The following is a 26913-nucleotide window of genomic DNA, read 5'->3' on the forward strand; positions in this document are numbered from 1 at the left end:
AATACTTAATTTACGTTACCTGTATAGTAACCAAGCTGTGACAACATTGTTATTGTAAGAGCGAACACTGAGGAACTATTTTTTAGTAACACATCTGTGTGATTCGGTATTAGCCGTAAAAGCTAACTATGGCATGAGATAAGCTAACTTCTAGGTTAGCATGAAATATGTTTGAGTTTGTAATGCACAACACAATGCGATAAGACACCAATCTGTAATGACTGAAAAACAGGAACAATCATATTATAGTATCTGTCAAGTATTAGCCCACAATTCATGTTTTGTTTGTACACAGCTGAGCTAGCCAGAGAGCGTATATACTGTAGTTGTAATGACGCATGATGTGTATCACGATCGATGTTAAAGTGACTCACTAGATGGACAGTTGTTCGTCTGGTCCAGCTGGCCATGGACGTTTCTTGTTGATTTTGGATAAGCAATCCATTTATGTCGAAATAGCTTGGCTCCAAATTCCACATTTGCAGCTTCGAGTGCCTCTCACCTCACTCTCTCGGCTTCTGTCTGTGCCAACGTTTCACCCTCTTCTCCGTGCTCGCTTCTATAAGCAGCAGTTCATCCTCAGTTTATTCAGCTTCAAAAAGATAAGGTTGTGAATCCTCATATGTCCAAAAATAGTCGTCTTCGTTGTCTGTTACCAAGTTTGCCAAGATTAGAACACACGCACACACACATTTGATTCCGGAAGTAGGAATACTATGGAAACGGAAATCAATGCGCGGAAGTAATCAGTGCCAGATATGATTAAAATGGTCAAAATACGGTAAATATTGAACATATTACATATTGTTATGAACATGTCTGTTACTAAATTATATATATACTTGCAGTGTGTATATAAAACATTGATGGAGGGTTTTGAAGTTGTCTGAAAGGGCTTTGAAGGCTACAACGGTGACTCCCATTAGCCACATCTTTCTAGCGTTTTTTTTTATCATCTTTAAAATCCTAAAAAAAAAGGAAAAAAAAGGCATGTGTTCTTGTCTCTCATAATGACTGCAAACGATAGGCAACATTCCAAACAAAGTGCAATTCCCCTTTAAGTCGGAGAAAATGCAGTTGTTTCTAAATGTAATGTTTCTTTGCGGCCCAGTAGCAAATGCGTCACCGACCCGCACCGGTGGTTGGGGACCACTGGTCTAAAACACCACATTTGTCAAAATAAGTACATATCAGTAGTAAGTACACCACCATGTTTTGAATGTTGTTAAGACGAAAGCAGAAGGATTTCACCATATTGGTAAATTGGTAAATTTGTTAATCATGATTAGCAAATTAATGTAAAAATCACAAAATCATTCAATGAGCTTAAAAAAAATGGTAAAGTAAACAACTGAAAACAGCACTTATGAGCATATATTCACATCATACTATGTATGAAAGAATACATGGAACAGCGGGTTATTGATCGCTGCATAATATGATTGCACACTTTATGAAATACATCTGATATGTGCAGATTTCAGGTCATACATACGATCTGGCTCTGTGCAAAGCCTTGTTTGAGGAAGATACACGCCGGCCCCACTATGTTGCGCAGCATGTTGCAGTTCTTAACCAGAGCACACAGCGGCTCATCGAACTCCGGCTCGCTTCCTCTGTCCTCGTCTTCTTCTGTGTCCAGCTCACCTGCTTCTTTCAGCTCCCCGAGCATGGCCGCGGCAACTGGTGCCCCACTTCTCTCTACAGGCGACACCCCCTTAGAAGGGGGGAACCAATTAAAGTAACTAAAGGCAGTCGTACAACAGCTTTATTCACTATTACTTACTTGGTATCTCAGTTTCGTATGTCCCACTTTGGTTTACGATCAACATTTTCCATCTCCCCCCACCATACTGTCTCTGTTATCGTACTGTCAAACATCGGTGTAACAAACTATTACATTTGCGTATCATTCCACAGAATGGAGTGTCCAAACAAATAATCCTTTGTGTTGATGATTAAGTCTACTTATTGTATACGACTGCAAAATAATCCACCAAGGAGCCAAAGAAAGTTGTAAATAACAGCAATTTGATACAGAAGTTGAGACATACACTACTGAATTATAGGGATAACTCTTAGCAAAGTTCAAAGGTGGCATTATCACAACCTTCACCATACTAAGTTTGGACCCGAAGCAGAATTGTATTATTTATTTTCACTTATAATGTGAAACGCTACATTTTTGTTTACATAAATATTTTATTTAGGACAGGTAATTTAAAGTTAAGTTAAGTTAAAGTACCAATGATTATCACACACACACTAGGTGTGGTGAAGTTTGTCCTCTGCGTTTGACCCATCCCCTTGTTCACCCCCTGGGAGGTGAGGGTAGCAGTGGGCAGAATCATTTTTGGTGATTTAACCCCCAATTCCAACCCTTGATGCTGAGTGCCAAGCAGGGAGGTAATGGGTCCCATTTCTATAGTCTTTGGTATGACTCAGCCGGGGTTTGAACTCACAACCTACCGATCTCAGGGTGGACATTCTAACCACTGAGTAGGTCAATTTACCGCATTTTGCAGACTACAAGCCGCTACTTTTTTCCAACGCTTTGAACCCTGCAGCTTATAAAACAGTGCAGGTAATTCATGGCTTTTCTTCGCTAATGGACATATTGTTTGTATTCAACAAATAGTTTTTATATTGCACCGACAGAGACACTAAAAAAGTGTGTTATTGTTTGGGGCCATCTTTTGGTGGAGTTCACTCACTGCAGTTGCAGCAAGTTGAAAATGTACTGGACACCCTGTTTTTAATGCCTTGAAACTGAAGTAAAACCATCCATAGCGTTAACGTTAATAGGTTTCACAATATAACTAATACAATTCTTACTTACTAAACCGCCCCAAGTGTGATGTCTGTCAGAGTGTTTTCATGCTTATTTGTGCGTGCAATTGTATGTAGTCACGCCGTTAGTTTTAGCGAATATGCTTAAACATTTACAAGTACAGGTATCTGTGTTAGGATTATTAACCTACAATTACATTATTTTTGTATTGTTTCAGTTACATAAATTCACCAAAACGTCACCCTGGAGTTACTCAGTCTGTTTAGCTAATTGGAGAGTTAGCTTACTCAGCTCGTGGGTCCATGACGAGTACTTCTGTTTTGTTTGATTAGCTGTTTTACTGCCGTGTGCCAGGCACCGTTTGGAAACATTTAAGTTAAGGTATGTAAATAAAAATTTACAAAATCTTTCATACCGGTATATATCTGTGGCATATAGTCCGGTGCGGCTATCCATTGTCCATCCATTTTCTACCGCTTGTCCCTCTCGGAATCGCGGTGGGAGCTTGAGCCTATCCCAGCTGCACTCGGGCGGAAGGCGGTGTACACCCTGGACAAGTCGCCACCTCATCGCAAAGCCAACACAGATAGACAGACAACATTCACACTCACATTCACACACTAGGGCCAATTTAGTGTTGCTAAACGGCTAATAAATGTAAAAATATGTTTTTCTTCTAAAATTTGGTGGATGATGCTTAAATATCGGTGCACTCTTAAACTCTGAAAATACGATACGTGTGCACTTTCTTAATCTCAATTTTGGAGTTTATTATTTATTTGCATACAGTACGTGCAATGCTATCTTATTTGTTTAAAAGTATTTCATCCAAGACGGAAGATTTAAGTTTGTAATTTAATGAGGTGAATTGCGACATGTACATTTTTTCTTATATGATTGTGAACTAGCATGCATTTGTATTTGGTCACAGAAACTTTTAGGGGATTATTCTATTAAGGAAATATGCCCTTAGATAGCTTCGGGTGCAGGTGTCCTTCACAGCTCAACCTAGAGAGTGGTGGCTGTTGCCCCCAGGACAGTTGGAATCCGAAAGGAATGCAGTCTTGGATTTTAGGATCGATTATAAACACATTAGCGACATCTGGTAGGAGCCCCCACAGGTACAAGGAGAGGTTAGGGGTCGGAAGTCACCGACTCAAACTGAGCAGAGGGATACGGTCAGGAAATAGATTGACCGGCAAAACAACAAACTGGGCTTTGTCCAGAATGGCCGGCTCCAAGACTAGAATTACAAAGAGTAAAGGTCTTCGTGTAAAAGGTATTTAAGGACAATGGTCCGAGAGGACATCAGAAGAGTAATCAGGCCCATACTCTTTCTCCTGGAAGCTGAGTTCCAGTCTGAGGCTTGCTGAAACAAATAAAGCTTTTTGTTGGACAATTCCTCGTTGGTGCCTTCTTGGCTCATCACCCATCACATAGTCAGTCTGTCTTGGGAAAGTGACACGATCAGAAATATACCACAGTATTAAAACCAAAGTCAAGGCCTATTGATATTTGCTTACTGGGATAGGCTCCAGCCCCCCGCGACCCCAAGAGGGATAAGCGGTAGAAAATGGATGAATGGAATGGTGCAATGCTGATTTTTCACAGAAGTGGAAAATGACAATTGACCAATTCAAGACATTACGGTAGTTTTAAATAAATAAATGATAAATGGGTTATACTTGTATAGCGCTTTTCTACCTTCAAGGTACTCAAAGCGCTTTGATAGTATTTCCACATTCACCCATTCACACACACATTCACACACTGATAGCGGGAGCTGCCATGCAAGGCGCTAACCAGCAGCCATTAGGAGCAAGGGTGAAGTGTCTTGCCCAAGGACACAACGGACGTGACTAGGATGGTAGAAGGTGGGGATTGAACCCCAGTAACCAGCAACCCTCCGATTGCTGGCACGGCCACTCTACCAACTTCGCCACGCCGTCCCCTAATTAATAGGATTTACATTATTTGTCATGGGAAAATTTGCTTAAATTTTTGTACGCTTCGGTTTCTGTCAGACCTTTTGTACCAGACTAAATAGATTAAACTGTTTCGATTTGACAACTGTTCAGACATTTCTCTTCTCATTCGAGCCAGCCTCATTCGTTCATGCTGAAAGACTACCGGTACGTAGGGTAGCTCAAGTCTAAGAGGATGGTAAAGGATCCAAAGTATTTATCCTCTAAGTCGGGGGACATGCCCATTGTGGTGCATAAACGACAGTTAGTGGAGTGAGATTCCTGCCAGCCAAAGGCAGTCATTTGGGTGGTATCATGCTCGTTAGTATTCCATTCCGTTGTATCAATGGTCGTGGACATACCTAAAACGGAAGGTGGCTTTGTTGTGTTTATTTGTTCGAGGATACAATAATGACTCTCTTTGGTAGGGATGTAAGGACAGCCTTGTATGTGGGGTATTCAGTAATTATCGTATCTCTGCTCATAGATGGTTTCTCAACCTTGACATAAACGGCCTCCATCTCTACCCTTTCAAAACCATCCATCTTCTAGTTGCAGAATTTGTAATTTTTTGTCCACAAAAAACTGCCATGTCTTTTACAGGAGCAGATAGACAGCTGAGTCTTGAGAATTAATTACTTGCTTACGGTAGCTTTGGTTTCAGGTGCTCCCTAAACCATTGCTACTTCCACTTGTATGATTAATGTTGGCAGGAAGAGGTTTCTTATAGATTTTGAATGTACAATTCTAGTCTGACTAATAATCACGGTTCCATGATTATCACGATTATTATGCATTGATTCATTTCAAAACCAAAAATACATGAAATCACATTTTTGCTCGTTTTAGATTTTGTTGTGATTTTATTACTGTCGGAACAGTAATCAACAGTGTTCGGAAAAATTGCATCACATAACAACGACGTTAGTTTTTCCAGTGACGAATAATCTAACTTGTTACTCTTAAGTATAATAATGAAGTGAAAATCATCAACAATATTAATCCTACAGTTTGTGGACAAGGACAGACACAGCCACTGACGCGCGTTCAATCATTTATTAACTATCAGTAAAAACATTCCACAGGGGCCGCTGTCAACAATCTACTTCCAGTCCACAGACGACCAATGCTGAGCTAAAACAGCCAATGAGCAGGCCCGCACTGTCGTCATGCTTCACTTTGCAACAAGCACCACCTTTGAAAGGCTCACACTCACATTGCATCTTTCAATGAATAATTTTATTTTTTTTGGAAAGTAACAGAAATTAATATTTTTTTAATGGTCATTGAATGATGACCTGTTGTAGTTTGTTTACACTGACCTGACTCAACGCTAAGCTACTGATTGTAAGTGAAATGTTTGAAGTTTAAGTTTATTTCGAACATGTACAAAGTTTTAAGATGATACATCAAATATTGCGCATAAGTTCTTTTTTCTTACAACATGTATGAAAAAGAACAAGAGGAAGCAAATCTTATTTAATCCTACCCCCGTTCTACTGCACAGCAATTACTCACACATATGTTCACTACTTGTTCGCAATTTGTACACAATTTAAATAAAATCAACCTAAATACAACAGTTCTCTTCATGAATAGTTAAGTCAGTTATGATTGACTTAATGCGGGGGTCAGCAACTCACGGCTCTAAAGCCGCATCCCTGGACCTCTTTCAGAGATGTGTGAAAATATAAAAGATGAAGAAAAAATTTATTTTGTGTTTAAATATTTTCGGTAGGAGAACAAACATGACACAAAACTTCCTAATTGTTAGAAATCCCACTGTTTGTTTAAACATTCTTCACTGATGAGAGTATTTGGCAAGCACCATTTTGTCCTACTAATTTCAGCGAACTTTGAACTCATCGTAGTTTGCTTACATGTACAACTTTCTCCGATGCTGCCACATAAATACGTGTTTTATACCACTCCTTTTTCGTCTAATTTTGTCCATCAAACATTTTATGCTGTGCTTGAATTCACAAAATGTGGGCTTTGTTGATTTTATGTATTTGCTGCAGTGCTTATCAGGCATATTTGATCACTGCATGACTGCAAGCTAATCGATGCTAACATGCTATTTAGGCTAGCTGTATGTACATATTTCATCATTATGCCTCGTTTGTAGGTATATTTGAGCTTGTTTAATTTATTTTACTTATGTCCTCTGTGAATTTAATTTACATTTGCATGTTTCATGACACATTATCTATATTTAATATTGGCTGAATTTCTGATAGTTGTTGTGCCATGTTGTTCCAGACCACAGCAAACGTTAAACAAGTTGAAAAACTTATTCGGGTGTTACCATTTAGTGGTCAATTGTACGGAATATGTACTTCACTGTGCAACCTACTAATAAAAGTCTCAATCAACCAATCAAACCCAGCTTGCTAAGATTGTAATAAATCCATTAGAAGAAGACAGCCTGCTGTTTCCTTTAACTTGGACACACACATCTATACCCTTGGCCATTTTGAGCCAGTAATTTCCAGAAGTTATCTCATCTTGTGAGAAGCCTCCATTTTGCTAATGATTTCCGATGTGCAAACATGTGTGGCATAAAAATTAAAATACATCATTTCTGTCAACAAAGATTTGTGTCAGCCTGTGATAGTAGGCAGAGGTGGGTAGAGTAGCCAGAAATTGTACTCAAGTAAGAGTACTGTTACTTTAGAGATTTATTACTCAAGTAAAAGTAAGGAGTAGTCACCCAAATATTTACTTGAGTAAAAGTAAAACGTATGTTGTGAAAAAACTACTCAAGTACTGAGTAACTGATGAGTAACCTGTTCGTTTAATGATGACGGCAACAAATAATGCACAAAAACATAAAAATAGCAATGAGAAAATTCAGAGCCAGGAATATCTCTTAAGCAACTAAAACAATAATATATATTAAATAATAATACATGAAAAAATAAAGGCAAATTGAGCCACAATAACTTAACTGCACCATAGGCTCAGTAGGCATTCATTCATTGATTGATTGAAACTTGTATAAGTAGATTGCACAGTACAGTACATATTCCGTACAATTGACCACTAAATGGTAACACCCCAATAAGTTTTTCAACGTTAATCAATTACTTAATAAATGACCAAGTCGAGGATCTACCTCATATATACAAACGTTTGTACATATACATACACACACATATCATATATATATGTATATATATATATATATATATATATATATATATATATATATATATATATATATATATATATATGTATATATATATATATATATATATATATATATATATATATATATATATATATATATATATATATATATATATATATATATATGTATATATATATATATATATATATATATATATATATATATATATATATATATATATACATATATATATATATACATATATATATATATATATATATATATATATATATATATATATATATATATATATATATATATATATATATATATATACATACATCATCGGCGGTCACTCGTGGTCGAGTATGACTGTCCTCCTTCCTGGTCCTTATGGGTCTTCAGGTGGGCGTAGAGGCCGATTCTGGACCCGATTATTCTGGGGCAATGTGGACAAGGGAATGTAGTGGTGGTGGGCTTGGGTTGGGCCTGCTTGGTGGATGCTCTCTCCTTTCTTAGTCTGCGCTTGTCTTGTGCAGCATGGCGGAGGTCGTCATTATATTGCGCGGCACCCTCACGGACAAGGTTTCTCCACATCGTCCTGTCTGTTGCCTTGACTTCCCAAGACTTAAGGTCTATGTGACACTTTGTCAGGTTTGCTTTGATGTTATCCTTGAATCTCTTCTTTTGACCTCCCGGGGCCCGTTTCTCTTCAACAAGCTGTGAATAAAGAACTTGTTTTGGGAGGCGAGAGTCAGGCATGCGGACTACATGGCCAGTCCATCTAAGTTGGTTTTGGGCAATCGTGGCAGTGATGGTGGGCAAGCCAGCCTCCTCCAGGACGCTGGTGTTGGTGCGTCGGTCCTCCCAGCTGATCCTGAGGATTTTTCTGAGACATCTATGATGGTAGGTCTCGAGTGCCTTTAAGTGCCTGCTGTAGGTGGTCCAGGCTTCTGACCCATACAGAAGGGTGGGGAGCACGACTGCTTTGTAGACCAGGATTTTGGTCTTTGCTTGGAGGTCACGGTTCTCGAAGACTCGCTTCCTCAGCCTCGAGAAGGCCCCACTGGCACAGCTGAGGCGGTGGTGAATTTCATCGTCAATGACAGCTTTAGATGACAGGAGGCTCCCGAGATATTGGAAGTGGTCCACATTTTCCAGTCGGATTTTGTCAATTGAGAGGTTTGGGGGCAGGAAAGGCGCACTACAGTTTGGTGGTGATTGGTGGAGGATTTGGGTTTTCTTTATATTGATGGCAAGACCAAGCTGTTTGTATGCCTTCGCAAAAGCACACAGAGTGCACTGTAGGTCCTCTTCTGAGAGGGCTACGAGGGCATTATCGTCTGCATACTGCAGCTCCATAATGGTTATGGTGGTGGTTTGACCTTTAGCCCTGAAACGGTTGATGTTGAGCAGTTGACCGTCGGTTCTGTACATTATTTTGACTCCCTGGGGCAGATGTATGTTTGTGAGATGGAGGATAGCAGCAACAAAGATGAAAAAGAGTGTTGGAGCGATGACACATCCCTGTTTTACACCTGTCTACCCTAAAGGGTTCCGTTTCATCTCCACTGCCACTGAGCACTATGGCTGACATGTTATCATGCAGTAGTCTCAGTACCCGGATGTATTTGTCTGGGCAGCCAATCTTGGACAGAACCAGCCAAAGGGCCTGACGGTTAAACGAGTCGAAGGCTTTGGTGAGGTCTATGAAGGCCATGTATAATGATTGGTTTTGTTCCCGGCATTTTTCTTGCAGTTGTCGTGCGATGAAAATCATGTCTGTGGTGCTTCTGCTTGGGCGAAATCCACTCTGAGACTCAGGAAGCACGCTTTCTGACAGGGGGGTGAGTCTGTTGGCCAAAACCCGAGCGAGGGCTTTCCCTATGGTGGACAGGAGAGAGATGCCACGGTAATTCCCACAGTCTGCCTTGTCTCCTTTCTTAAATATGGAGACAATTAGGGCATCTCTGAGCTGTGCAGGGATTTCCTCTTCTTCCCATATTTTGAGAAGCAGGGCATGGATGTGCTTGGTAAGATCGGGTCCGCCTTTCTTCAGGACCTCTGCTGGAATGCCGTCGGGCCCAGCAGCCTTGTTGTTCCTCATCTTTCCAATGGCATCCTGCAGCTCATCCAAGGTAGGTGGTTCTCCCATGCTTTCATCTGTGGGTTGTTGTGGGAGTTGGTCAAGAGCCTCCATCTCAGGTATAGTGTCCCTGTTTAAGAGGTCCTCATAGTGTTCTTTCAACCTGTTTGAAATTGCGTCCTTGTCCTTCAGCAGCAGCAGACCATCCTTTGAGCGAAGGGGGGTTAGGCAGCGGTGGCTGGGACCATACACCACTCTTTTGGCATCGAAGAAGCCTCTCGTGTCTCCAGAGTCAGCAAGCTGCTCGATCTCCAGAGCCTTCTTTGTCCACCACTGGTTCTTCAGTTTCCTAACCTGTGTTTGGACAGCTGCCTTCGCTTTGGCGTGGGCTACTCTTTTCACTTTGCAGTGGATGTCGTTTTGCCAAGTGATGAAAGCTTGCCGCTTGTTGTCAATTAGTTGCAGGATCTCAGTGTCGTTCTCATCAAACCAGTCTTGATGTTTTCGCTTTTTGAGACCAAGGATATTTTTGCAGGATTTCATTATGGCAGTCGAAAGTGTGCTCCAGTGTGTTTCCGTATTCTCTGGGTACTGTTTGGGCAACGCTGCGCTAAAGGCCTCCTGCAGCTGTTGTTGGTAGGTGGTGTCACTCAACAGCTCGATGTTAATTCTTGGCCGGCACTGTCTTTTCTGCATCCGTCTTTTCCGCATTAAGGGGATGGACATGATGGAGCGAATGAGGCGGTGGTCGGTCCAGCAGTCGTCTGCACTGGTCATTGCTCTGGTGTTTAGGACGTCGCGACGGTCTTTAGAGCGGACAATGACATAGTCAATGAGATGCCACAGTTTGGAGCGAGGGTGCATCCATGATGTTTTGAACTTGGTTTTCTGACGGAAAAGTGTGTTGGTGATAACCAGGTTGTGCTCCGAGCACTTAGTTAGCAGTAGTGTGCCATTAGAGTTTGTATTTCCGACCCCTTCTCTCCCCAGCGTACCCCTCCATAGGTGGTGGTTTCGTCCCACTCTGGCGTTGAAGCCTCCGAGCAGGATTAACTTGTCCTCCTTGGGGACTTCAGATAGAACTATATGTATATAAATATATATATTTATGTATATATATATATATATACATATATAGATATATATATATATATATATATATATATGTCTTAATTAGATTATCCAAAAAATAGTGCTCGATACCGTGGTAGAGCGTAATATGTATGTGTGGGAAAAAATCACAAGACTATTTCATCTCTACAGGCCTGTTTCATGAGGGGTTTCCTCAATCCTCAGGAGATTTTAATGGAAGCATTCAGATACCATGGTTTATATAGGGCACAGAGCGGGTGGGTACAGGCAGGCGTGGGGGCGTGGTGATTGACTCATGTGTTGGTCGGTATATGATAAACCGTCCAGAGTTGTCATCCCTCAACAAGCGCAGCGAAATTGTATCAGCATGCCGTCACAGAAGGAAACACCTCCTAGGTAACACATGAGTCAATCACCACGCCCCCACGCCTGCCTGTACCCACCCGCTCTGTGCCCTATATAAACCATGGTATGTGAATGCTTCCAATAAAATCTCCTGAGGATTGAGGAAACCCCTCATGAAACAGGCCTGTAGAGATGAAATAGTCTTGTGATTTTTTCCCACACATACATATATATATATATATATACATACATTTATATATACAGTATATCATTTATATTTATTTATTTTGCCGTTTTTGTTCATATGTTAAAGGTGTTTTAATGAATATACATGCATGTTTAACATATAGATTCCTTTCTTTCATGAAGAGAAGAATATAAGTTGGTGTATTACCTGATTCTGATGACTTGCATTGATTGGAATCAGACAGTAGTGCTGATAACGTCCACGTTTTCAAATGGAGGAGAAAAAAAGTTCCTCCTTTCTGTCTAATACCACATGAAAGTGGTTGGTTTTTGGCATTTTATTTGTCCAGCTTCCATATTCGTTTTTATACACTTTACAAGAAATACATTGGCGGCAAACTCCGTAGCTTGCTAGCTTGTTTGCGCTGGCTTTCGGAGACTCTTATTTTGTTAGCACAGGCGCGATGGAGCGGCACTTTTATTGTGAAGACAGGAACTGTGCGGTCAGTCTTTAGGCTTTTGAGACAGGTACGCGGTTGAAATAAAAACATGTATTTTTTCCTTCACACTTTTGATAGATTGATTGAAACTTGTATTAGTAGATTGCACAGTACAGTACATATTCCGTACAATTGACCACTAAATGGTAACACCCGAATAAGTTTTTCAAGTTGGGGTCCACGTGTGACGGTCATGTGACGCCTGGCTCTGTTTGATTGGTCCAACGTCACCAGTGACTGCATGTGATTGGTGAAACGGAGTCAAACGTCACCAGTGACTGCATCTGATTGGTGAAATGCAGGCATGCATAGATCCTACTTTGAAGGTCTGTCTGACAAACCAAAACAAACAAAGCGTGCATTAACAGATCGATAAAAATCAGCAGCGAGTAGCGAGCTGAATGTAGATACATGGAGCGGAGTAAAAGTAGCATTTCTTCTTTATAAATATACTCAAGTAAAAGGAAAAGTATGTTGCATTAAAACTACTCTTAGAAGTACAATTCATCCCAAAAGTTACTGAAGCAGATGTAACGGAGTAAATGTAGCGCGTTACTACCCACCTCTAATAGTAGGCTAATATAGCTGAAATAGACACTTACATCATGTGTTGCCTTCATTATAACACTTATATAAGGCTTTTATTTTTTGCGGCTCCTTTTTTTTTGTATTTTTGGTCCAATATGGCTCTTTCAACATTTTGGGTTGCCGACCCCTGACATAAGTGCGTGCATACAAATGTTTTAAATTACGTTTTTCTCTAAGGTTTTATTTATCCTCTTTTGTTGAGAATAATTGTTGAACATTCGTGGGTAACAGGTTATAGTTTGTTTTGTACATAATTTTAGCTGTTTGTTATATTCAACTCTATTCCTCATGAAATAACCTGCTACAAACATAATTTAATTGCGTTATTATGTCTTACCTTTACTTTGCCCTGCAAAGCTGCACCATATTGGACGTATTAGAGCAGGGGTGTCAAACAAATTTTAGATCGGGGACCACATGGAGAAAAATCTACTCCCAAGTGGGCCGGACTGGTAAAATCCCGGCACGATAACTTAACCCTTCTGTGGTGTTCATATTGTTGTTAGTCAGCCAGTTTTTGTGGGTCTGATGGACCCGTTGCATTTTGTGGCTTTTAATGCCTCACAATCAAACACTTTTATGTTAAAATACTTTTAACATAACTCGCTGGAATATAAAGACAATATAACATACATCCATAAACCTGGATGCGTATGCAAAAGTGCAATATATTTATCTGTACAGTAATCTATTTATTTATATCTGCACCTTATTGCTTTTTTATCCTGCACTACCATGAGCTAATGCAACAAAATTTCGTTCTTATCTGTACTGTAAAGTTCAAATTTAAATGACAATAAAAAGTAAGTCTAAGTATAAGACCCACAAACACTGGCTGAGTAACAACAATATGAACGTTGCATGGACATTTCTCTGCCAGTTTCTGCATCCCACAGGGATTCTTCTTTTGTGTTTCTGCACCTGTGGTTCCCACACAAGGTTGCAACATTGTTTGTGAACACTGTCTGCTCTCATTTTCTCGCACATTTGACCCTCTGATGTTCTGTGTACCTACACTCTGTCCACCCCCTGTCTAGGCCTGCTGTGTGTGTGTGTGCGTGTGTGTGTGTGTGTGTGTGTGTGTGTGTGTGTGTGTGTGTGTGTGTGTGTGTGTGTGTGTGTGTGTGTGTGTGTGTGTGTGTGTGTGTGTGTAGGTGGGTGCGTGTGGTACACAAAACATCAATTTCCACACTTCTATTAGCCCCGGGTCCAGTGAACCCGGACATCTTATATGTAATAGAAATGTGTAGAGGGGGTGTATGGTGTGTGTTCATTAAATATGTATTCTGATATATGTACTGTGGACTGGACTTTCACAATATTATGTCGGACCCACTCGACATCCATTGCTTTCGGTCTCCCCTAGAGGGGGGGGGTTACCCACATATGCGGTCCTCTCCAAGGTTTCTCATAGTCATTCACACCGACGTCCCACTGGGGTGAGTTTTTCATTGCCCGTATGTGGGCTCTGTACCGAGGATGTCGTTGTGGCTTGTGCAGCCCTTTGAGACACTTGCGATTTAGGACTATATAAATAAACATTGATTGATTGATTGATGTTCTTCACAGAAAATGAGCCAAAGCCAGTGAGCCTCAGTTTGAAAAATGCATTAATTGTATCATTTTTCTTTTAATAAAAATCAAAAACGGGTCCCACAGACCCGAACACCACACAAGGGTTAAAAATAAAGACAACTTCAGATTGTTTTCTTTATTTAAAAACAAGCACATTCTGAAAATTTACAAAATCATAATGTTGTTGGATTTTTTTTTTACACTTACATGTTGCGGTTAATAGTATTATATCTTTATTTGTCGTTATTTATATTTTCTGAATAAATTATGTGATAATGTTCATCAGTCAACTCTTTGGTGTTAATTTTCAATCTATGAAGATAAAAAATGTTATATCAAAATCAAATTACAGTATGTTATTCATGTAGTTTGAGCATTTTCCTTGACTGATGTACTAACATGTGGTTTATTTTGTGCATATGTAGCATCATCTACAAATACACAAAGAATTGATATTGCGACATCCAGTGGACACATTTCGAACAGCAGTTTATTTCATTCACAAATTTCAGGTTAATCTTTATACTTAGCAAACTCATCCCTCGGGCCAGATAAAACCTTTTCGCGGGCCTGATCCGGCCCTCGGGCCATACGTTTGACACCCCTGTATTAGAGCCTTTAGCTGTAACTTTCTTTTGGCAAGTTTTGCAAATGGGTGAGCCATCGTCTCTCATGTTTCCCTAGACACCTAAAATGTTTCCACACTGCCGACTTCAGCCTTTTCTTGGTTGGGAAAAGTTCACTGCTTTGTCCTGCTGCCATTTTTAATGTAATGTAGCATACTAACGTGTCTTTCGATTTGTTTTGAACAGGTTGTGCCAAAAAAAACTAACCAGCATAATGTCCGTTTCTAGTAAGTGAGGAAGACTGAAACACACGGTGTAGTGGAGCCTTTGCGATTAAATAACCGTGACACTTTTTTAATCACGGTTAATAGTAAAACTGGCTAATCGTTGCATCCCTAGTCTTTCCGCACCACAAAAGAGCAAAACCATTCTTGTTGTGGCATGTCATCACTTTAGGGGATACATACTTTGGATCCTGCACCATCCCCTTGGACCAGAGGTGTCCTACAGTATCTAGTCTGTGAGCATGAGCTTATAAAGCCTGCTTGGATGAGAGGTCAAACTTTTTCAAAAACAATCTGAACTGTCCACTTGCAATCCATTCAATGCCCTGAGAATACATCGATCTGGATGAATGACAATAACCAAAAGAACCTTTTGGAAGGGATAGCTAACTAAACCGAGGTATTGCTGCATTTACTTGGGAGTTATGGCTCTGCATTTAAATAAATGCAATAAAAATAGTGCATTCGATCAACACCCTTTGATAAGAAAGTGTATTTTCCGGATAAAAGTGATCACTTTCTTACCTTGTCACTTTTTCTTCCAGATGTCTTGTTGATGTTTCCCATCACCCCCACCCCTTTCTCCTGGTATGTCCCGTGCTCAATAATCACATGAAAGTCCAAAGTCTATCAGCATGCTACTTTCCGTTTAAGTGGACAAGTTAGGATCCAAAATGACTTTGGGCCAGATGAAACTAAGGCTTCCAAAACTACAATCGCCTATTGAAGGGTAGTGTGTGGAGAATTACGGGGTAAAAATTCTCAGTAGTTGCAACAAGCTGCATTTCTAGTTCTGATTGCATGACCATTTCTCTCTCTCTCTCTCTTGCTTGCTCACACCAGCATATTTTTTGATCTGTCACCCCAGCCTACTGCGGGTGATCCCTTGAATTTGGACCAACTTAATCTAATCCATCCCCGCCCCACACTCCTCTCTCTGCCCTTCCGACATCATGTTTACGGTCTCAAAATGACGAGTCTGGCACTACATGTTAAGAGGGGGCCGATTGGGGGGTTGGGGGGGGGGGGGGGGGGGGGGGGGGTTGGACAGAATTATGGATGGGGAGTTGGCTGTCTGTTTAATCCTCAAGCATTTCAGATTAGAGAAAAGAGTTATGTTGGACATGAGAGCGAAGGCTTGAATTGGGTTTCTCTGCCCTTTGAAAGCATGGACATGAAATTGTGACATTCCGAGGTAGTGGAAGGGAAAAATATTTTCATCTTTCAGCATATGCTGGCAAATCCGATCATCCATGAGTAAGATTACCCGATACCGATCACACGTATTAACTGTAATTGTTGCATTTATTTGTGGTTGGTAGGGATGTATATCGTTAGGATTTTATTGATACCAATATGGATCGCTGTACCACAACTATGCTTGCAGAGTCAAAACTAACAACGGCACAACCAATGACGTTGACATTGGTAACATTGCGAGGCAGGGTTGCATCCTGTCGCCATTGCTGTTTATAAATGTCATTGACTTTGTGATGAAGAAGTCCGTCACCAGGGCAAATTTTGGCATTAAGTGGGGAGGGGGCAGATTAACCGACCTAGACTTTACGGATGACCTGGCTCTGGTTAGCCATACTCAGCGTGCACTCCAAGAGATGACCAACAATCTCCATGAGCACAGAAAAAAAGTCGGACTACGGCTAAGCCAAGAAAAGACCAAGGCCCTGGCCGTTGGACAAATACAACACTTTCCACCACTCACTATAGACGAACATGACATAGAGTATGTTGACGACTTCACCTATCTTGGAAGTAACATCTCAAATACAGGAGACGTGGAGAAAGACGTCAATAACAGAATTGGCAAAGCTGCAGAAGTTTTCCAACGGCTTCGAAACATCTGGTCGTCCAAAGCCATCACTACGGCCACCTCTACATGTCAGTGGTCATACCAACAGCAACCTACGCCTGTGAGACATGGATGAAGACAGCCAGTATCACCAACAAGCTGGATGTCTTCCACCGACGATGCCTCATATCCATCCTGAAGATCTCCTGAAGAGACCACATCTCCAACGAGGAGGTGATGAGAAGGGCAGGTGTAGCAGCGCTGTCTGACATTGTCTCCGAAAGAAGAAGGAGAATAATGGGGCACGTACTCAGACTGCCAAGAGAGAGACCGGCAAGTGTGGCAATGGACTGGATGCCAGAAGGAGATGGGTGTCAGCTGGGACGGAGCAAGAAGAGCCGCCAGAGACCGGAGAAAAAGGATGGGACTCATCGCCCAATGTTCTAACAGGAACTGGAGGAACTATGTCTAAGTCTAAGTAATATGGATATTATTTATCAATACTGGATGCGGTAGGCATGTAAGTATCAAACGTGACTCACATTTGTTTGTTGAACTTTCATAAAAGTTTTTGTCGAAACTGTATTTTACAGCGTAACAAATATCACCAAATATGCTATAATGACGCTATAAGATGATGAACGTGATATTTTTAGGAGCCATTTTCCTTCAGCGCATTTTCGTTTTTTCCTGACTTTATTATATTATGAACCACTGCTTTCGGGACTTTATGAAAGCTCTTTCCTATCTCTCTATTTGAACGATTGGAACACCCAAGAACAGAACAAAAATAAGGCATTTTTTGCTCAAACTCTACCCTCACTCTCGCTTGTTCTAATGCTACGCTCAAGCTGCTTGACCATCATGTGAATTAAGCCGCGAAGAAGGAAAACGGATGTGACGTCATATGCAACCCTCCTATTGCCTGTACAGTAATGTCCACTTTTATTTTGGTTAATTTTAGGGCTTGTCACACCAGACATGAGGGAATGACTGGGATTGTTTTGCTCATGGTAAGGTGTAAGTTTATTTATTTCTTGGCATTAGTCAACAATGTTAATTGATCAATAAACGTGCCTTGTTTTCTATCTCCTATGTTATAGTATGCTCTTTCCATTGTGACAAGGCAGGGGTTTGCTTTCCATGAGGTAAGTTTAATCGAAAATGTTAAACAAAGAAGAAATGTGGTATCCTATAGTTGGTCTTTGTGGCAATATAATATTTATTTTGAGAAAAAAATCATGATAATAATTCTTCTCATCACTGGCACATGTTTTCAGATGGACATGCTTTTGATCAAGGAGTCGTGGTGCCTTCTTTTAATCCATCCATTTTCTACCGCTTGGTCGCGGGGGTGCAGGGGCCTATCCCAGCTACATTAATGGAGTGTTTCAAAATAGTAGGTTATCCATCCATCCATTTTCTACCGTTTGTCCCTTTCGGCGTCACGGGGGGTGCTGGAACCTATCTCAGCTGCATTCGGGCGGAAGGCGGGGTACACCCTGGACAAGTCGCCACCTCATCACAGATAGACAGACAACATTCACACTCACATTCACACACTAGGGCCAATTTAGTGTTGCCAATCAACCTATCCCCAGGTGCATGTCTTTGGAGGTGGGAGGAAGCCGGAATACCACGCAGTCACGTGGAGAACATGCAAACTCCACACCGAAAGATCCCGAGCCCGGGATTGAACTCAGGACCTTGGTATTGTGAGGCACATGCACTAACCCCTGTTCCACCTTGCTGCCCCATATAAGGTTATGATGATCCTAAAACATGTTCAGATCTATGTTAACAATAAACACTTTAAATATGATCAACAGGTGATTCGCTAAGCTAGTTGAACATCCGCCTGAAATCACAGACCAGTAGTTGCCTCTTAAATTGTGGCTAAGGGGGATCAAGGCAGTGGTGGGCCGTCAGGGCTGGCAAGGCCTTCTCTGATGGCCTAACATAAACAGAAATCATGAACTTAATTAAAGATAAAAGTAATTTTTAGTTTACTTTCCTTAAATATCTAAAAGTATTCATATTCTCTTCATGTAATATTATGTTCCTTCTATTGCTGTTGTTTTTAGGTTAGTTTTTATCCAATCAGAATTCAGCTAGCTTATGTTGCCATGCTGTCCGAAATCTGCACGGGGTATTCAGAATCAACAATGCGGGCGTCCGTGCACTGTAAGTGAACGGGCCCATACAGTTGATAGATAAATGCGATAGCCAATCAGATCACGAGTTGTTGTCAGTAAGGCCTTCTAGCTATCCTAGAGTCGAACGTAACATTTACGCGTCCTGTGATTGGATACTCACTTGTCACTCCCAAGTGAGTATCCAATCAGAAGTTGCACTTTAGGAAAGCAGGAAGTGTTTTTATACACTGAATATTTATCATATCATTTTTATACACTGTTTGTTTACACTGAATTTGTGTACACTGTATTTTTTTTTCAATGAAATTGTCAGCAGCACGGTGGAACAGGGGTTAATGCATGTGCCTCACAATACCAAGGTCCTGGGTTCAACCCGGGCTCGGGATCTTTCTGTGTGGAGTTTGCATGTTCTCCCGGTGACTGCGTGGTATTCCGGCTTCCTCCCACCTCCAAAGACATGCACCTGGGGATAGGTTGATTGGCAACACTAAATTGGCCCTAGTGTGTGAATGTGAGTGTGAATGTTGTCTGTCTATCTGTGTTGGCCCTGTGATAAATGATAAATGATAAATGGGTTATACTTGTATAGCGCTTTTCTACCTTCAAGGTACTCAAAGCGCTTCGACAGTATTTCCACATTCACCCAGTCACACACACATTCACACACTGATGGAGGGAGCTGCCATGCAAGGCGCTACCAGCACCCAGCAGGAGTAAGGGTGAAGTGTCTTGCCCAAGGACACAACGGACGTGACTAGGATGGTAGAAGGTGGGGATTGAACCCCAGTAACCAGCAACCCTCCGATTGCTGGCACGGCCACTCTACCAACTTCGCCACGCCGTCGTGATGAGGTGGCGACTTGTCCAGGGTGTACCCCGCCTTCCGCCCGAATGCAGCTGAGATAGCTCCAGCACCCCCCGCGACCCCGAAAGGGACAAGCGGTAGAAAATGATGGATGGATGGAAATTGTCAGCATAATTTAATTAAAACATTCAGTTCACAAAATTCAAACGGGAACAAATCAGTTACAAAAAAAGCTTTCCTAATAAAGACACAAATTAAACTCCTTATTTTAGTCTAACAATGGTGTGCACAGAGCCATATAGGCTTGACATACAAGGCAAGCACAGTAACCCTTACAAACATGAATAGTTAGCAACACGCAACAATCCTCAAACCCTGACTGCAGGGCAGGCTAGCATTTAAATGATTTTGATTGGCAACTACGACCAGGTGTGCTCAGGCTGCCAATCAGGGACAGGTGAGGGGAAAAAGTGCTCAGGGAGACAGACAGAAAATGGAAATACAATAGAAGCGCCAGACAGTAAACAAATGCAGAAAATAAGAAAACATGAGAGCATGTTAGACCTGACGTGATAGGTCGTCACAGAAAAATTGTTGCTTCCTTATTTGTGATTATTCCCAGCTGACACAATGTTCATATTTACAACGGTCAGAATTACTTATAGCCGTATACATTGTCCAGAATCTTAACGGTCCTCCTGGGCCGAGCCAATTCGGAACCGGTACCAAAAATACCAGGATTAGGTATACATCTCTAATGGTGAGTGCTATTAAACAATGTCAACGTATTATTTAAACCAGTTCCTTATTCTCTTTTATTACGTACAATTGTTAGAGCAAAATAGCAAAAAAATAATAATAATAAAAATAAAAACATTTAGTGCTGTGCGATACTACAATATAAATTGTAGACATAAAAATGTTTATTGTACGACACAACTCTCCATTGTTTATAACGTAATTGTTATATCAAGGCTTAGGATTAATGTATTTGCTGTGATTGGTAGGTCAAAAGATGGAGCTGAACTTTTGATAGGCGTTTGAAAAGACAGTTGCGTGTTTAGCCGGTATACATATATATATATATACATACATATATATATAGTGTTGCCACACTGTTGTGACGAAACGAGAGCTGAGCCAGAAGGCAAAGCTCTCGGTCTACCGAGCTATCTACATTCCTACTCTCACCTATGGTCATGAAGTGTGGGTCATGACCGAAAGAATAAGATCGCGGATACAAGCAGCCGAAATGAGTTTCCTCAGAAGGGTGGCTGGCATCTCCCTTAGAGATAGGGTGAGAAGTTCAGTCACCCGAGAGAGACTCGGAGTAGAGCCGCTGCTTCTTTGCTTGGAAAGGAGCCAGTTTAGGTGGTTCGGACATCTCGTGCGGATGCCTCACGACCGTCTCCCTAGGGAGGTCCTCGTTGCACGTCCCACTGGGAGGAGACCCTGCGGCAGGCCAAGGATAAAATGGGGGGATTACATCTCCTCTCTGGCCTGGGAACGCTTCGGGAGGAAGTCGCTAATGTTACTCTCGAGAGGGAAGTCTGGGGGTCTCTGCTGGAGCTGTTGTCCCCGCGACCCGATTCCGGATAAGCGGTTGAAGATGGATGGATGGATGGATGGATGGACATATATATATATATATATATATATATATATATATATATATATATATATATATATATATATATATATATATATATATATATATATATATATATATATATACACATACATATATATATATATATATATATATATATATATATATATATATATATATATATATATATATATATATATATATATATATATATACACATACACTACCGTTCAAAAGTTTGGGGTCACATTGAAATGTCCTTATTTTTTAAGGAAAAGCACTGTACTTTTCAGTGAAGATAACTTTAAACTAGTCTTAACTTTAAAGAAATACACTCTATACATTGCTAATGTGGTAAATGACTATTCTAGCTGCAAATGTCTGTTTTTTGGTGCAATATCTACATAGGTGTATAGAGGCCCATTTCCAACAACTATCACTCCAGTGTTCTAATGGTACAATGTGTTTGCTCATTGGCTCAGAAGGCTAATTGATGATTAGAAAACCATTGTGCAATCATGTTCACACATCTGAAAACAGTTTAGCTTGTTACAGAAGCTACAAAACTGACCTTCCTTTGAGCAGATTGATTTTCTGGAGCATCACATTTGTGGGGTCAATTAAACGCTCAAAATTGCCAGAAAAAGAGAACTTTCATCTGAAACTCGACAGTCTATTCTTGTTCTTAGAAATGAAGGCTATTCCACAAAATTGTTTGGGTGACCCCAAACTTTTGAACGGTAGTGTACATACATACATACATACATACATACCTGCATATATATATACTGTATATATATATATATATATACATATATATATATACATAGGTATATATAGGTATATATATATATATATATATACAGTGGGGCAAAAAAGTATTTAGTCAGCCACCCATTGATTGTCAATGGGTGGCTGACTAAATACTTTTTTGCCCCACTGTATATATATATATATATATATATATATATATCCATCCATCCATTACCGCTTATTCCCTTCGGGTCGCGGGGGGCGCTGGAGCCTATCTCAGCTACAATCGAGCGGGGTACACCCTGGACAAGTCGCCACCTCATCGCAGGGCCATATATATATATATATATATATATATATATATATATATATATATATATATATATATATATATATATATATATAATATGGTGGCAATATTCTATTTATCTGTGTGTTTTATACCAATGTTGTTCCGACAATCAAGTTGCAATAATAAACCCATTAATAGCATCAAAGCCTGATGCTTTATCATATTTGTTTTGATTATCATTATTGTCATAGTATGACACTCACACTGAACTTGTTTGACTTACAGATGCATTGTTTTGTTTAAAAAAAATAGAAAATAGTGCCAAGATTATTTGACTCGAAGAGTTCAACGAGGAAGCCTCCCACTGAAATTATATTTGAGTCTAAACCTGTTGCTAACTTCTATCCCAATATTTGAAAACAATTTGGGTAGCTTTTAACTTAGACTTAGACAAACTTGAATGATTCACAAGGGGAATTGTTTGAAACAGAAGATCAATTACAAAAGAAGGAAAAGGATAACGAAACACTCACAAAGGGAAAAAACAACGGGGGGACGAAAATCCATGTATTCTTTCTCTACCGCTTGTCCCTCTCAAGGTCGCGGGGGTACTGGAACCTGTCCCAGTTGCACTTGGCGGAAGGCGGTGTAGACCCTGGACAAGTCGCCACCTCATCGCAGGGCCAACACAGATAGACAGACAATTTAGAGTTGCCAATCAACCTATCCCAAGGTGCATGTCTTTGGAGGTGGGAGGAAGCCGGAGTGCCCGGAAGGAATACACGCAGTCACGGAGAGAACATGCAAACTCCACAAAGAGAGACCCCGAGCCTGGGGATCGGATCCAGGACTTAGACTTAGACAAACTTTATTGATCCACAAGGGACATTTTTCCACACAGTAGGTCAGTTACAAAGGATGGAAAGGGTAAGGATGGAAAGGGTCATGCACACAGGGCACAAAAAGAGGGCGAAAACAAAAAGGTATAAAGTATAAAGGACCTTCGTGTTGTGAGGCACACACACTAACCGGGGAATAAATAAAATGTAGACCAACAATACGAGATAAATTGTATATAACAACAGCTGCAGCGAAGATGGGGCTACATAAACATAGATAAATTATAAGTAAATACAACTGAAAATATCCATCCATCCATTTTCTACCGCTTGTCCCTCTTGGACATTAATTATTTTTAAATGTAAATGCTAAAAATGCAAACAATAGTAACAGATAGCAATGTCAGCAACCTTGTTATTACATGGGAGCATATTTTGCTTTAATAGACAGTTGGGAAAATGCTAATTATTAATGTGATATGCATTGTATTTCTTAGCTTGTCTTTAGGCACAAATCCTGACTAAAAACATAAAAGGATGCGAGAGAAGAACTATGACGTAGTTATGCAATAAGTACTATTACATAAAAATACATACACTGTTTTATAATAGTTTTGTAATTTTGAGTAAATTACCATCTAATATTCTCATTACTGTTACAGTACAATTTACAGTTATGAACTGTGAAATAGGGTGACACAGGGTTTAGTGCATGTGCCTCACAATATGAAGGTCCTTGGTTCGATACCCGGGCTCGGGGTCTTTCAGTGTGGAGTTTGCATGTTCTCCCCGGGACTGCGTGGGTTCCGTCCGGGTACTCCGGCTTCCTCCCACCTCCAAAGACATGCACCTGGGGATAGGTTGATTGGCAACACTAAATCGACCCTAGTGTGTGAATGTGAGTGTGAATGTTATCTGTCTATCTGTGTTGGCCCTGCGATGAGGTGGCGACTTTTTCAGGGTGTGCCCCACCTACCGCCCGAATGCAGCTGAGATAGGCTCCAGCACCCCCACGACCAAGAAAAGGGACAAGCGGTAGAAAATGGATGGATGGATGGATGGAACTGTAAAATATCTTTACAGCATTTTACTCGAACTGCAGAGCTGTGATTTTACGGTAAATTACAGTAAACTTAAAACTAAATGCTGTAACTTCACAAGTTTAATTGTATTGTTAATTTCTCTCTCTTTTCAAACAGCATACCACTACTTACTGTGAACGTATGCGCTCCGTAGCCTACGGAAACCCTTAAGCATCAAATCATTTAAAATTTTCAGTCATTTGTTTTTACAAATTACAAAGGACTATGATACAGTATTTTACTTTGAAATACTGTATGTAAGGATATCGTATTTTTTTACAGTCATCTGTTGCAATGTAACAGTACATTTTGATCACAGTATTTTACTGTGGAAAATATCCATCCATCCATCCATTTTCTACCGCTTGTCCCTTTTGGGGTCGCGGGGGGTGCTGGAGCCTATCTCAGCTGCATTCGGGCAGAAGGTGGGGTACACCCTGGACAAGTCGCCACCTCATCGCAGGGCCAACACAGATAGACAGACAACATTCACACTCACATTCACACACTAGGGTCGATTTAGTGTTGCCAATCAACCTATCCCCAGGTGCATGTCTTTGGAGGTGGGAGGAAGCCGGAGTACCCGGAGGGAACCCACCCAGTCACGGGGAGAACATGCAAACTCCACACAGAAAGATCCCGAGCTCGGGATTGAACTCAGGACTACTCAGGACCTTCGTATTGTGAGGCACATGCACTAACCGCTGTTTCACCGTGCTGCCCTGTGGAAAATAAACTTTGCAAAATCCTGGTATTTTTTTTTTACAGCATACATTTTCTCATGTAACCCCCCCCCCACACCCCCCTTTGTGTGGGAAGTTGGGGGTGTTCTAATTGAATTGACGTTTAGCGAGGTCTTGCATGTAGAAACATCCACTTTTCATTTTCACAATTTCACACCACGGTGGGTCAATTGCAGGAGGTTGGAGTTAAGATTTTTATTTTTTTTTTTAAAGACAAATCCGAAATGCATCCCCCCAACTGGAAACTGTGCCTTATTCTGAAGTTTGTGTATTCCAGCTTTATCTTTCCCCCAAAAGATGGCAGCAAAAACACCTGCTAGCTCATGTAAAGCCCCACTCTTTTACGGTAAACCAGAGTAATGTCTGTTTATTGTCCGATTAGTTAATGAACGATTCAGAGTCTCCATTGTCTTTATTTGATATGGAATTGTGCAAATGTATTGATTGCTCGTGGAGAGAATGTTAAAGCAAAATGAATCATATGTAACATACATTTATAATTGAGTTCAATGGACAAATAATATATAATAGCCTCCCCCCTGTTATGTATGGATAAATAGTAGGACACTTTTAGGGCAGGGGTGTGTAAAGGTCCGGTGGCACATTAAGTGAAAACAGCAAACGTGGAAAAATAGAACAAAATCGCAAAATGCACAAAGAAAAATCAGAATTAAGGTTATCAATGACCAATATTACCCATCAAATGAACCTAAAATAGGATTTTTTTCCCCCTTGTGGTGAATATTGACTACAGCAGTGGTGGGACATCAGGGCCTAACCTAACCAGAAATCATGATCATAATTAGAGATAAGTCATTTTTTATTTAATTTCCTTAAATATCTAAAAGTATTCATATTCTCTTCACGTCATATTACGTTGCTTCCAGTGCTGTTGTTTTTAGGTTAGAGTTTGTATCCAATCAGAATTCAGCTATCTTATGTTGCCATGCTGTACGAAATCTGCCTGGGACCTTCAGAATCAACAATGCACTGTAAGTGAACGGGCATATACAGGTGATAGACAATTGCCATAGCCAATCAGATCACAAGTTGTTGTCAGTAAGGCTTTTTGTAGCTGGTCCTGACATTTACGCGTCCTGTGATTGGATACTCGCTTGGGAGTCCCAAGTGAGTACTGTGTGATTTTTTGAAACAAAATACATCTTTAATAAAAGAAAAGCGAAAAATAAACAACACAAAGCTTTGTCTCTACATGTATATGGAGTTTTTAAATATAAAAAAAATCAACATAATGAAATGTAAATATCATGATGTATAATTATTATATTTTTATTAAAAAAAAAATGTTTTAGGCATGGGGTAAACATTTTTCCCTGTTGCATTGTCAAAACATCACCACGAGAGTGCAGCCAATCACATCTTTCTTGCTGTTGCATATAGAAATCCGCAAATAGCTGCAATACCCAGTAGCCGCCAGCAGATGTCCCCAAAGATAAGGGTCAAAAGAAGACCGCAAGGTGCCGAAAGGGTTCCAAAACCTACTTTTTTATACCATAACTAACCTTTTAAGCGGAGACTCATCAAACAGGATTCTCCTAACCTTTGTGAGACAGTGCAAATTAGATTGACACATATATATTACACAATATATGATGTGATGACAAACAAATGCTGAACATAGACTTGGTTATATAATATTATATGCCTTGCTTCACTGATCCAGATTAGGAAATGGAACCTTCAGTCCCGGAATGGC

The 26913-nt window shown here is 40.5% G+C and overlaps 1 protein-coding gene across 4 annotated transcripts in view; it reads right to left on the bottom strand.

Moving 5' to 3' along the window:
* cabp2a (calcium binding protein 2a) overlaps positions 1–26913 on the bottom strand; it is a 71525-nt gene that overhangs the window by 18800 nt on the left and 25812 nt on the right. Inside the window, exons 1-2 of one of the 4 annotated variants that reach the window (XM_062026778.1) lie at positions 15636–16008; positions 1496–1717 (exon numbers count right to left, since the gene is read on the bottom strand). The exons of 1 other annotated variant lie outside the window; for it this stretch is intronic. In XM_062026778.1, coding sequence (XP_061882762.1) covers positions 1496–1717; positions 15636–15677 — 264 coding nt within the window. In that variant the 5' untranslated portion in view covers positions 15678–16008. Of the gene's footprint in view, positions 1–1495; positions 1718–15635; positions 16009–26913 lie in introns of those variants that run through there. 2 more of the 4 variants (XM_062026776.1, XM_062026779.1) reach the window with 2 other exon arrangements.

Source organism: Entelurus aequoreus, linkage group LG18, assembly GCF_033978785.1.
Source record: "Entelurus aequoreus isolate RoL-2023_Sb linkage group LG18, RoL_Eaeq_v1.1, whole genome shotgun sequence".
In the NCBI taxonomy this organism is placed as follows: Eukaryota; Metazoa; Chordata; class Actinopteri; order Syngnathiformes; family Syngnathidae; genus Entelurus; species Entelurus aequoreus.